We start from the raw sequence: 12,750 nt of genomic DNA, 5'->3' as shown, positions 1-12,750 counted from the left end.
GGCTTACTGCTCTCCCCTCCCGACCCCTCCCCTGTTCTTCCACCAAACCCACCTGCTAGTCCTCAGTCAACTCTAGCTTCGGCTCAGAGCATTGGCTCTTCTCTGCCAGTCCCTGCTCAGAGTCTCTCAGAGACTCACCTTGAAACCTCTTCCTTCAGGAAGGCTTCCTGGATTCACACCACCCCGATCTAACCTCCCTGCCACCTCCATTGTAGTGAGCACTTCATGGCAAGTGCCTGCCCCTCGTTGCAGCTACACAGTAAGCACTTTAAAAGCCTGCTCTTACCAACAATAATAAACAATACTCAGTAGTGGTATGGCACTCTACAGTTTGTGAAATATTGCCATTAAACATAGTGCATTTAATCATAACAGATCCTTGAGGCAGGTGTCAGCCCTCCCACCCTACTCTATAACTGCAAAGTGAGGCTCAAGGGAGTCAAAGGCGCACTCATCCCTGTGGCTGTCAGTGGGGGGCCCTAGGGCACACAGGACAAGACTGAGCGCCACTATGAGCATGGGAACCCAGTCGGTGCTCCAGGTCTGGTGCTCATTCTCTCGCCCCCCAACCCCACCTTACTGAGGGAACAGCAGGCCAGGGGGCAGCTGCCTGGAGCTGTGGAAGCCTCCTCTCCCCGCAGGCCCAGGTTCAGAAACTCCCTGCTTCCCTGCTAGCACGTGGTGGCCATTTCTCCAACAGCGCGGGCCTTGCGCCTCATAGCACGTGTGTTTATGCACTTGACTCCCGTACCGGACTGTGAGCTCCTCTTTGTTCTCCCAGGGAACATGGGGCCCGGCGCACAGTAGGTGCTCAGTTAATGAGTTGGATTGAATCAAGGAGAGAGACCTGCAGAGGAAAATGAATCACCAAAGAACAAGCCTCTCAAAGACCCTCAGGTGCACCTCTCCACCTTCGCTGGGCAGCAGCATCCCCAGGACCCTGGGTAAAGGGACCAGGATGAGGGTTCAAGGACCACACCCCAAATTAGAAAAGGCATGGCCTTAGGAGCCCAAAAACCGAATTCTCCCACGCCTCAGTTTCTTCATCTGTACAAATATCTCATCTTAAACTCTTGTGAGGATGAAATAAGATTATTATACAAAAGCACTTTGTGAATGGTGAAGTTATACAAGTATTAGTAATATTTGCAGTTAAGCAGTATTTTCTATCGAGGAGGGGTAGAGCACGGTGATAAAGAACGTATCTGGGAGCCAGGCTTCCTGGGCTCAAATCAGCTCCAGCACTTACTAGTTCTGCTCTGTGCCTCAGTTTCCTTATGTGTAAAAGGAGGATAACAGCACCTGCCTCAGGAGGTCGTAAAAACTGGGTGAATATACAGATATTCACCATCGTAAGTCGCCGACTTACGATGGTTCGACTTTAATGATTTTTCACGATTTTGTACGATGGCTTGACAGCAATATGCATTCTGTACAAACCACACTTCAGATTTTGAATTTTGACCTTTTCCCAGGCTAGTAATATGTGGTACAATCCTCTCTTGTGATGCTGGCAGCGGCAGCTGCAGCAACTCCCAGTCAGCCACGCGATCATGGGAGTAAAGAGCTGACACACTGACAACCACTCTGTACCCAGACGACCATTCCATTTTTCACTTTCAGTACACTATTCAATAAATTACAAGAGATGTTCAACACTGTTATAAAATAGGCTTTGTGTTAGATGATTTTGCCCGACTGTAGCTAATGTAAGCGTTCTGAGCATTTCAAAGTAGGCTAGTCTACGCTATGCTGATCGGTAGGTTAGGTGTATTCAATGAATTTTTGACTTACGATATTTTCAATTTACGATAAGTTTATCTGGACGTAACTCCATTGTAAGTCAAGGAAGAGCTGTATCTCAAATACCTCGGACGGTGCCCCACACAGAGCGCCCTACATATTATGCTTCAGGCATTTTTAGCAGCAGCAACAGCAGGTTTTCTTCCTCACTGATGCCTGAGTCAGCCCAGCCCTCCGCTCTGTTGGTTCTCACGGCTGCAAGGGCTGGGGCGACTTCCCCTGTGGTCCACCCCAAAGCAGGGAGGATAGCTACTTGGCACGCTTGCCCCGAGCCCCTCTGTGCTCCTGGCTGATGCTGTCACCTAGTCGCAGCTCTCTCTCCCACCACACTTACACCCACCTTCAGGACCCCGCTCGACACAGCACTCCGTGGATAGACGATGGATTGCTTGGAGCCCCAGAGGGGAAATCTCTCTGCTGTTTCTGCCCCAGGGCATGGCTCTGTGTGCAGGCTCTGGGAGCCCTGGGGGTGGGGGGGTGGGGACCTGGAATCTTGCAGGAGGCAGATGGGGGTGCTTACCAGAGATGTTGCCGGCCAGGGATAGGCTCTCGCAGTGCTGGTCCTGGAGGGAGGCGGAGATGGAGTGCAGCCCCAGGAGGAGAAGGGCCTGTGGGCACAGGGAGGTGAGGGACGCAGTTAGACTGTGTCATGAGCTGTCTGGCCTGGAGCTTCCTGCTGCCCCTCTTGCCCCCTTCATACACGTCTCATTCCAGACACACACCCCTCCCCCACCGGCCCAGCCTCCCTTCCCCCCTCCTCCGTGTCCTCTCTGCCTACGAGGTCTGGGGCTGCCCTTCTCTCTGAGGGGCCTGAAAGGGCGGCAGGTGACAGCAGGAGCCCAGGCTCCCAGGACAGAGGGGAACTTTCTCCCTGAGGGCTGGGGGCCTCCAGAGAGGCTCTGCCTGAGCAAGCCACCTCCATCCTCACGGGGTCTCAAGGGTGGCACAGGCGTGTCCCGACACACCCACACCCACACCCTCCCACCTGCCCCCCCCCGAGCACCCCCCCACCCGCATGGGCTCACAGAAGATCCCCATTAGCGAGCCTCCCTCCCTCCCCAGCTGCAGGAGCTCAGGCCCTGTGGTTTAATGAGCTGCCTCCCGGGCCCTCATCCCCACCCAGCTAATTACTGGTCACTACAGATCGTGCCTCACCATTTCCCAAGTCATTTTATATCCGCGACGGTACTTCATTCTCTGTGGGGCTGGCTGTCCCTGATGAGGAAGCTGAGGCCCAGAGAGGTGAAGGGATAAATGTGTCTGGAAAGATGCCTGCCCTAATCCAGGGAGAATCTTTGCCTCTTACCCTCCCTGGGGACTCTGTGTCACTCTGATTCCAAAATTTCAGCCCACCTGGGGAGAGTAGCATGGGTCTCACACCTAGAGGGCTGCCCACTTCTTCAACTAACACCCGCACATAATCATTGTGTCCCCTCCCTTAAGGTCAACACCTTCCCTGTGGATTTAGAGTCAAAAGAGACCTGGCATCCAGCCCCAGTTTCACTGTGTTGCCATGGGCAGGTTACTTGACCTCTCTGTGCCTCGATTTCCTCACCTGTAAAGATGGGTGTAATAGCCGCCCCACCACCACTCCGCCAGGCTTACAGGACGCAGTGTAGGTAGAAGTCCTCTGTGAGCAGCACAGCTTGACCCAAGATGGGAGGGATTTTGTTTTGTTCATTGCATTCTAATTTGCTGAATATATTAAGGAGTTACATTGTGTTTCAGGTCTACAAGAGGCACTCAATAGGTCATGCTGATTGATTTGAACTTGGTGATTCTTATTTAGTCAGGGGTTGAGGTATTGTTTCCCTTGGGATTTGATTTGTGAAGGGCTAAGGAGCGTGTGGGGGGTTGGGGTAGTGGAGGATTGTAACCGGCCCCCCCTCCAGTTGTCAGGACATGAGAGCCCAAGGACCAGCAGAGCCCTGTCTCCCTGACCTCATGGGAGGCTGCTCTCCGCATCACCACCCCTGTTCCTCTGCTCTTCCTTCCTGGGGTCCCCTCCCCGGGACCATCTCCTCTCCTCCCCACTGCCCCCCAACCTGCCATGGTGTCTCAGCACCAGCCCATTTCCAAACAGTTCTGCAAAATTCACTGCAGAGCTTCAGACAGGGACATTTCGATCTGGAAGCAGCCTTAGCCATGTCACAGGGGAAAATGAGCTCGTGAGAGAGGTAGCGACTTGCCCGAGTCCCACGTGAGCAAGTTTCTAATTTAGAGTAGAGCCAGGGTGGTGGCCAACACGAGCAGCACACGTTCGCAGCCCTCATTTGCAGACCTCAACCGCAGGGCCAGGACTAGGGTGAGAAGACCAAGGCATTCACCTCTAGTGCAAAATTTAAGGGGGGGGGGCACCAGAAAACATAGTAGTCAAGATACATAATATTTTAATGCAATATTTTTTTAAACTCTAAATTAATGCAAAAAAAGTCCATGATGAGCAACATATCAAAAGCTTTTTTTAAAAAGCCAGGATCACTAACAGCGCTGGGCCATCCTGGAGCCTCGGGTAAAAGGAAAAATCAGTAATAATATTAAAATATGATTTATCTTGATACTGCACTTTGGGGCAGCTCTTTCAATTCCATGCTTGAGAAAAGTGCCTCACTTGCCTCGCCCAAGTCCTGACCCTGTTGCTCCCATACCTTCTTCCCAAACTGGCCTCCACCCTGCGCCCCAGACCCTCACGACCTGTGCCACCCACCTGCCCACTCCCGCCGTCTGATGACAAAGACAGACCCTGCTCCCCGCTCTCCCACCCAAGATGGACCCGAATGCTCCCCACTCCTGGTCAGGACCTGTCCCACCCACACCTCCTGTAGGAAGCCCCCCCTTGACCCCGATGACTCCCCCACGTTGTCCCCTCAGTGCTGTGCCCGAGTCCGCAGTGGGTTCGTTCATCCCCTGGCTGGCACACTCCTCCTGTCACATCATAGGTGTCCTTCTGCTCTGGGCCAAGCTCCAGGCTCCGAGGTCCACCCCCCGGCCCTGTACCCCCATCCCGTGCCCAGCGCTTGGCCTCAGCCCACTGCGCTGGGGTCAGCTAACTCGCTCCTGGGACTCGGGAGTGCTTAGAACAAACCCATTCATCTCTCTGGCCCCAAGGAACTTCCAACACTTTATTAATCACTAATTAAACTTCACTGTCCCCGGAGAGATGGCGAAATATCTTTACCCTCCTTTTCCACTTCAAAACGCAGAAGCGGAGAGAGGAGGAAGCCACCAGGCCTGCCACTGGCTCCTGCACGCCGAGTGGAGAGCTGTGTCCTCGCTGACAGACCTGCTGCTCGGCTCAGCACAGGCAGCGGGGACCCCGCTCTGAGCTGTCCCCAGAGAGGGCCAATCAGCTGGGATGGCCAGAGGCCTCTTCTAGAAGGGGACGAGAGACCCCCCACCCGCGGCTTGTCACCCACCCCTGCCTCTGCCACCTCCCAGCACAGACACACGTGTACACACACAGCGTGGAAATGGGGCTCCCAGAGGCAGCTCAGCGGCAGGCAAATTAAAGGAACCGGTAACACCCGACGTGAAAATGTCAGCCCTGCTGCCTGGCATTCCATCGCTGTCCTTCTAAGCCTGAAGCTGTGCTTTGTGTTTCGGTCTTTCCCGTTCTCCTTGAAAGCACACCACATTTTATTCACGCTGAATTACTTATTGCTTCCCCAGCACGTGGGGTCCTGCTGGTGTCTGCACACTTTTGCCCCCTCATCACCCTGGCCCACCTGGTGAAGTCTGCAGTCCTCAAACGCCAGGTCCAGAGCTCCTCCCCGCGGCAGCACCTTCCCCGACCCTCCAAAGCAAAGCAACTCGGTCCCTCGTCAATGTGCCCAGGTCCCCTCCGTACATGCGCTAGACCCTGGCAATCAGAGAACTCAGACTAGTCCCAAATGCACGGAATTGCCTCAGTGCAATGCACTTACGCCCCAGGGTTCTAATTAGATGGCAAATACACCAGCCAGAAGGTCTTAGCCTCGCCTCTGAATGTCCTGGGGTTCACAGAGGAGCAGGGCGCGTCCAGATTCATCATGAATCCAAAGCAAATGCCACGGGATGGAGCCTGTCCTTGGCTGGCTAACTGTAACCCTGACCCTTACCTCTCCTTGGATGTGCTGGTTCACAAAGTCATTTTCTCCCAATAGAGGGCCGGTTTTGCACTATGCACAGAAAAACGTTTCTTAAAATTCCCAAACCAATCTCTCCTCTCAGGAAATGTTGGCTCTGTACAGAATCTGGGCCTGTGACACCTCTGGCTCTGCGGAAGGGTTTGTCAAGGCTCCTGGCTTATTCCTGAATCACAGTTTCATGAAAAGTCCAGAGTTTTCCTGTGTATTTCCTTCTACCCTACGTTGATCTCCTCTTCAACTTTCACTAGTTTTCCAACTCCACCAACAGGAGAGTATTGCACTGTAGGGACAAGCCCCTGAAGTTTCAAGGTTGTTGTGTTCTGCTAAAGCTGTGAATTCTTACTCTGGTGTCTACAAACACACGAGGCAGGGGAGGGGATGAAACCCTGTAATTTAATGCAGAATGCTGCGTGTAATGCTGACCATTTTCCTGGGGAGGGTGAAGAGCTTCCTTCGCTCTGTGGTGAGGCCTAGCACTCCAAAAAATATGGCTGGAGCATGTGGTGAGCAGGGTCACATCAGAGGCCTGGGCTTCACCAAACTGGACATGTCATCCTCTCTCAAAGTAAACCAAAAGTGGTTTTGACCTAAGAATCGCCACTTTCTTGGACCCCTCTGTCATCCGCCTTAGCCGCTGGCTCTCCTTTCAGAACCGCTTTTGACAAACCAAGCTCTCAGGACTTGGTGAGGTGGAGAGAAAACCAAAATGGGACTGAGGATCTGAAGCTGGCAGGCGCTAGGCTCACTCACGAGGTAGATCCTCACTTCTGTGTGCCAGCCTGGCAGCCCCGAGGCCCCCAAATAAAACCCGCACCTCAGCTGCAAATCTCTCCCCTTGCCAGAGAGCCAAAGCCGGAATGTTACCTCTGAGAAGGTCAAGGGCGTGCTGTGGCTCGATCACAGCATCGCATAAACTGACCGTCCTGGGACCCAGGGGTCGCTGACACGGAAGGGGCACTGTGCTGCGGAAAGCAGACAGAGCAAGTTCCATGCTCCCCATTTTACAGGGGTTTTATAGTTGAGGTGCCCAAGGTCACGGAACTGTTTTTAGCAGCTGAGTGGAGACTAGGGCCCAGGAAGCAGGCGATCAGGTCTGTCTTTCAAGTGGATGAAGGACGGAGGGGGATGGATCAGGGCAGGGCACGGGAAGAAGCGACGGGGAGAGAGGGAGGGAAGGGCGCAGGAGCCATGGAGAGGGCGGGGTGGGCGGGCCGGAGCGTGACAGCTGCCTGCCGGCTCCAGGCTGCTCCAGCGGCTGTACATGCCCCCACCCCCCGGCCAGCGCACAGCGTGGCTAGAATGGAAGCTGCCATCCCCATTCCCAGTGTGACTTTGGCGCAAAGGTTAATCACACCCAGAAAATGCTTATTAGAGTCCATAAATAACTATGTTGCTGAAGCTCAGTTTGGTCTTTAAGGCACAGAAGTGCAATTTCCTTTGATGGGATGGTCTGGTAATTAACCTTTCAGCAAGAATCCTGAAGGGCCACTGGAGGCACCAGGGGCCGCGCTCATCTCCCCAGATGCATGAGGAGCGAAGAGACGGGGCCTGCCTTCCCTCCCCTACACAACACCTTCTGATGCTCAGCCTGGGAGGGCCCTCAGAGGCCCCAAGAAAACCCTCCCCAGGAGCCAGGGACTGAGCTGGCCCTTGGGCAGAACCACAGCTGCAGCATTTGCGAGCGATCTTTCAGCAAGATTCCTCCCCCTTCTGCTGAGTTCTGAGCCCCATCCTGCTACTACTAACTGTGTGACTTTGGGCGAGTCACCTGGCCCCTCTGGGCAACGTGATCTTTCTTTCCTGCATCACAGGGACGCAGCTCACCTGGGGAGGGGGGAGAAAAGGAGGAAGATGCTTTCTGAAATTTAAAGTCTTCTAGAAGCGCCCATGGGGTCACTATCATGACTTGGTCACTCTGGGCCCTTGAATCTTCCTTGGTTACAGAGAGGGTTGGACTAGAGCAGGCTGGTCCTGGTGTTCCTTCCAGGCCCCAGGGAGTGGGGCTGCAGCAGGACCAGGGCCTTCTGCTTCACTCTGTCAGACTGTTCTGCCTTCTCTGTAAGCTTTCCTTTGAAAAGGGATTTTTCAGCTTAGAAGGAAAGTTATTTTGATTTTTGTCTCTTGTTTTTTTAAACCACCAGATTAAGTGATCTCACTGAGCCCCTTGCTGAACTGGGATTCTACATTCAAGGAGTCCAAGACTCCTTAATTTGGAAAAAAGGAGAAGAATTCAGAAGAGGCAGGGAAGGATGCACAGACACACACACACACACACACACACACACACACACACACACTAAAAGGAGAATGGCAAGGCAAGGTGTTGTTGAGCACAGGCGGACCATGGGATTACAGGAGGGCTCAGCACAAGGGGATGGTGTGGGCAGGCTTCCTGGGGGAGGTGAGTTTGCGAATGGCAGAGTGGGCACAGACTGTAAGAAGGAAAGAGAGGGCTTTCCAGGCAAGGGGAGGGTCCTGAGCTTGCGGAGACTGGCCAGGCCATCTGTGGAAGGGCACAGACTCTAAGAAGGAAAGAGAGGGCGTTCCAGGCAAGGGGAGGGTCCTGAGCTTGAGGAGACTGGCCAGGCCATCTGTGGAAGGGCCCAGACACCGGGTTGTGGTGGATCCTTCAGGCCTGGAGTGCCAAGGTGGATTCCTGAGCATCGGCTGGTCACAGCCGGTCAGTTCACCATTTGTAGGTATGGAAACGGGCCCAGAGAGGGGAAGTGAGACCTCGGAGGCAGCGGCTCAGTGGAGGAACTTCAGTAGCTGGGGATGAACCTGAGCCTGGCTGCCTTCCCTGGCCCACGAGACTGTGGCAGATCCTGACTTGGAGCACAGAGAGGCCCCCCAGCTCCCCAGTGAAGCCAAGATTGCAACCCTCCCTGGGAGGCAAGACCCCCAGTGGACACTGCCGTCTGCTGGCCGAGGAAGGAAGGCCCACTCCTCTTGGGTCCTGGGGTCCCCTGGCTCCACAACCCGAATATCTGACCATCCTGAGTCTGCTTTGCTCTGGGCCGTGGCTTTTTTTCCCAGCTTTATTGAGATGTAATTGACGTATAACATTGTATAAGTTTAAGGTGTACAACATAATGATTTTATACATGTATATATCGCAAAAAAATTTCCACGATCAGATTAGTTAATACATGCATCATCTCACGTAATTACAATTGTGTGTGTGTGTGTGTGTGTGTGTGTGTGCGCGCGCGCGTGCGTGTTGGGAACTATTAAGATCTACTCTCTTTGTAACTTTCAAATATATAACACAGTATCGTTAACTATAGTCACCATGCTGTCCATCATACCCGCAGAATGTATTCATTCATAATTGGAAGTTTGTACCTTTGACCACCTTCACCCATTCCCACACCTTTGCTCCACTCCTGGTGGCCACCAATCTGTTCTGTTTCTCTGAGTTCACTTTTTATTTATTTGCCTCTCACTATCGCGGCCTCTCTTGTTGTGGAGCACAGGTTCCAGACGCGCAGGCTCAGTAGTTGTGGCTCACGGGCCTAGTTGCTCCGCGGCACGTGGGATCTTCCCAGACCAGGGCTCGAACCCGTGTCCCCTGCACTGGCAGGCGGATTCTCAACCACTGCGCCACCAGGGAAGCCCTCGACTTTTTTAGATTCCACGTATATAAGTGAGATCATATGGTATTTGTCTTTCTCTGTCTCACTTATTTCACTCAGCATAATGCCCTCAAGGTTCATCCATGTTGTCACACATGGCGGGATTTCCTTCCCTTTTATGGCAGAATAATATTCCATTGTATGGACTGACATGTATACACTATTGATACTATGTATAAAATAGATAACGAATGAGAACCTACTGTTTAGCACAGGGAACTCTACTCAGTGCTCTGTGGCGACCTAAATGGGAAGGGAATCCAAAAAAAGAGGGCGTATATGTATACATAGAGCTGATTCACTTTGCTGCACAGTAGAGACTAACACAACATTGTAAAGCAACTATACTCCAATTTAAAAAAAAACTCTGTTGTACGTATATACCACATTTTCTTTATCTATTCATCCATTTATAGACACTTAGGTTGTTTCCACAGCTTGGCTATTGTATACAATGCTGCAATGAACACGGGGATGCAGCTATCTCTTCAAGGTAATAATCTCATTTCCTTTGGATACATACCCAGAAGTGGAATTGCTGTATCATATGGCAGTCTATTTTTAACTTTTTGAGTAAACTCCATACTATTTTCCACAGTGGCTGCACCAATTTACATTCTCACCAACAGTGAACAAGGGTTCCCTTTTCTCCACATCCTCCCTGCCGCTTATCTCGGCTTTTTTATAATAACCATTCTAACAGATGTGAGGTGACATCTTATTGTGTTTCTTACTTGCATTTCCTAGATTTAATTGGATTATTTGTGGGGCTTGTTTTTGTTTTTTGGGGTTTTTTTTTTTTTTACTATTGAGTTGTATGAGTTCCTTATATATTTTGGATAGTGACCCTTTATCAGAGATGTGGTTTTCAAGGTATAGCCTGTTCTAAGCAAAGCCAAGAGAAAAAAAAATCTAAATATGAAAAAGAAGAGGGATCATAAATCAAGATTTCTTTAGAAAGCTGGCTCCCCATTGGATTTAAAAATGAGGATCTGGTTTGCAGAAATAAAACATATGCGATCAACTCTCCTGAAACCTGTGTGCCTACAGGGGATGTATCTGTAGTGACGGAATGACAGTACAGGGGAGGTACAGAGCCCACAGGCAATTGTGCAATTTCTGCCCTGCACAGAGGTGCCAAGTGGAGAGGTCTCTGGGGGCTAGAATTGCAGGCTCTGCATGAGCAGAGCCGGGACCCTCGGGCGGGGGGGCATTTTCTAATCCACGCAGAGGTGCTCTAAAGACTAGCCAGGGTAAAACGAGACTTGGGACAGAGGGTGGTGATGCTAGATGTCCTTTCTCAGCCCTCTTGACTGCCCAGGACTTCTGTCCCCAACCACCCTTTTCTCCCCATCCTGCCCCAGGACAGCCACAGCCTGTCGCCACCTCAAAGCAAAGAGCCTGTGCTTTCCCCAAAGTGGGTGAGTAGTGAAAGATTATTCTGTTCTAGGCAGTTGAGAAAGAATTTATTGTTCCACTTAATTAACTTAAATCGCTGTTGTGCAGAGAGGAAAAAATGGGAAGGAAGATCTCCCGCCTACATTTCAGGGAGTGGGGCACACCTGGGTGCTCCCACCTTCAGGTCTTCTCCCTGCAGCCCTGGGCTCAGGAGACACCCTGCCCCCTTCCCTGCTACTTCACTCCTCTGCTCCCACAACGAGGCCCCACAGCAGAGCTGAAACCTGCTTCACCCACCCTAAGGGCAGTGAGGACCTGAGACACCCCAGCTCTGGAGTTCACACATTCCCCTCCAAGGGTCCCAGATATGCTGTCCCATTGGTTATAAGCTCCCTGAGGGCAGGGTCTGTGTTTGGCTAATTCTGTACCCTTAGTGGGGCCTGGTACAGAGTGGGCCCCCATACATGTTTGTTGAATGAATAAATGAATGACTGACAGAGTGAATGAATGGATGGGTTTTCATTTTCTGTCCCCTCTCACCATGGGGTCGCACCTGGACATTTTGATGGGTTCACGTTTTCCTGCATCTCTTCCCCCTGCCTACCAGGAGCTCTCTTTTGCCCTTGGTCTTCCTTCCTGCATTGATCTCCACCTTGGACTCCAGGAGGCTGTGCTGAAGGAAAAAGTGTTTTTGGGGTGGAAAGTGCAGGGCTGTGCTCCTGTTCCGAATCTGGCAAACTTGCTCTGTGACCATGGACAAGTCTCCTTCCCTTGGCCCCCCCCCCGCCTCAGTTTCCTCACCTGTGAAATGAGGAGGGTAGTGTTCCCTACACTCCTTTCCAGGTCTGAATATGCTCTGACTCCAGGTTTTACAGGAGAGTAGAAATTCAGACCTTTAACTTTGAGGCCAGAGAGATCCACACTGGAATCTTTTATTTGCCCCCTCCTACCAATGTGACCTTGGGTAAATCACTTAACATCCCTGAGCCTCAGTTTCCCCATCTGTAAATGGCGCTAATAGGGATGAAGTATTTATATTCTAAAACTTTTGGAGAGATTCAACAATATGGTGCGTTTCACACAGCACAGGTCCAAACACACGGTAAGCCGTTAACCAACGGTAGTGATTAGTATTACTCGACTATGTATGTATAAGTTGCTTCCTCCCTGACTCGGCCTGTCTCTCCTCCAGAAGCGCCCCCTGACTGGTTTGCCTGTCCACCCAGGGTGTGCACACCCACTTTCCACCACCACTCCATTCCCAGGAGCCAGCAGACACCTGCGAAAGTAAAGTTTGCATCACTGTCGCTGATGCAGATTTGCTGAGAGCAGGGAAGGGAGGTGGGGGGCGGGCAGTGCCCTGGAGCACCGCTGACCTCCCATCCTGGTCTAGCCTCCTTTTCTGCTGCTCACACATTCTTCCTCTCCTCCTCTTGATATGATTCGCTCTCGATTCACTCATTAACATTTTCTCATAGCTCGTGCCTTCTCGGCCTCCTGGTGTCCCTCCTACACATCTTCCTCTCTCTCCTGGTCTTAAGCTCTCCACCGGTCTCAGTCTTCCCTAGCCTCCATTATTTCTTCCTCCTCCCCTTCCTTTCCCTTCCCTTCCTTTCTTTTTCCTTCCTCCCTTCTTCCCTCCCTCTCTCCTTCCTTCCTTCCTTCCTTTCTTCTTCTAAATTCCAGCTTTGACTGAAGACTTGCACAGGGCCAGACCCTGTGATTTTTCTCATTTAATCCTTCTCAACCCCAAGAAGTGGAGCCTTTACTATCTACCCACCATACAG

The 12,750-nt window shown here is 51.9% G+C and overlaps 1 protein-coding gene across 1 annotated transcript in view; it reads right to left on the bottom strand.

Annotated features, from left to right (window-relative positions):
* Positions 1–12,750, bottom strand: part of CRHR1 (corticotropin releasing hormone receptor 1) — a 52,006-nt gene that overhangs the window by 25,611 nt on the left and 13,645 nt on the right. The window contains exon 2 of the mRNA XM_060133243.1: positions 2,324–2,411. Within this exon, the coding sequence (XP_059989226.1) occupies positions 2,324–2,411 (88 nt within the window). The remainder of the gene's footprint in view (positions 1–2,323; positions 2,412–12,750) is intronic.

This window comes from Lagenorhynchus albirostris, chromosome 20 (assembly GCF_949774975.1).
Source record: "Lagenorhynchus albirostris chromosome 20, mLagAlb1.1, whole genome shotgun sequence".
In the NCBI taxonomy this organism is placed as follows: domain Eukaryota; kingdom Metazoa; phylum Chordata; class Mammalia; order Artiodactyla; family Delphinidae; genus Lagenorhynchus; species Lagenorhynchus albirostris.
This window is presented reverse-complemented; position numbering and strand designations above follow the sequence as displayed.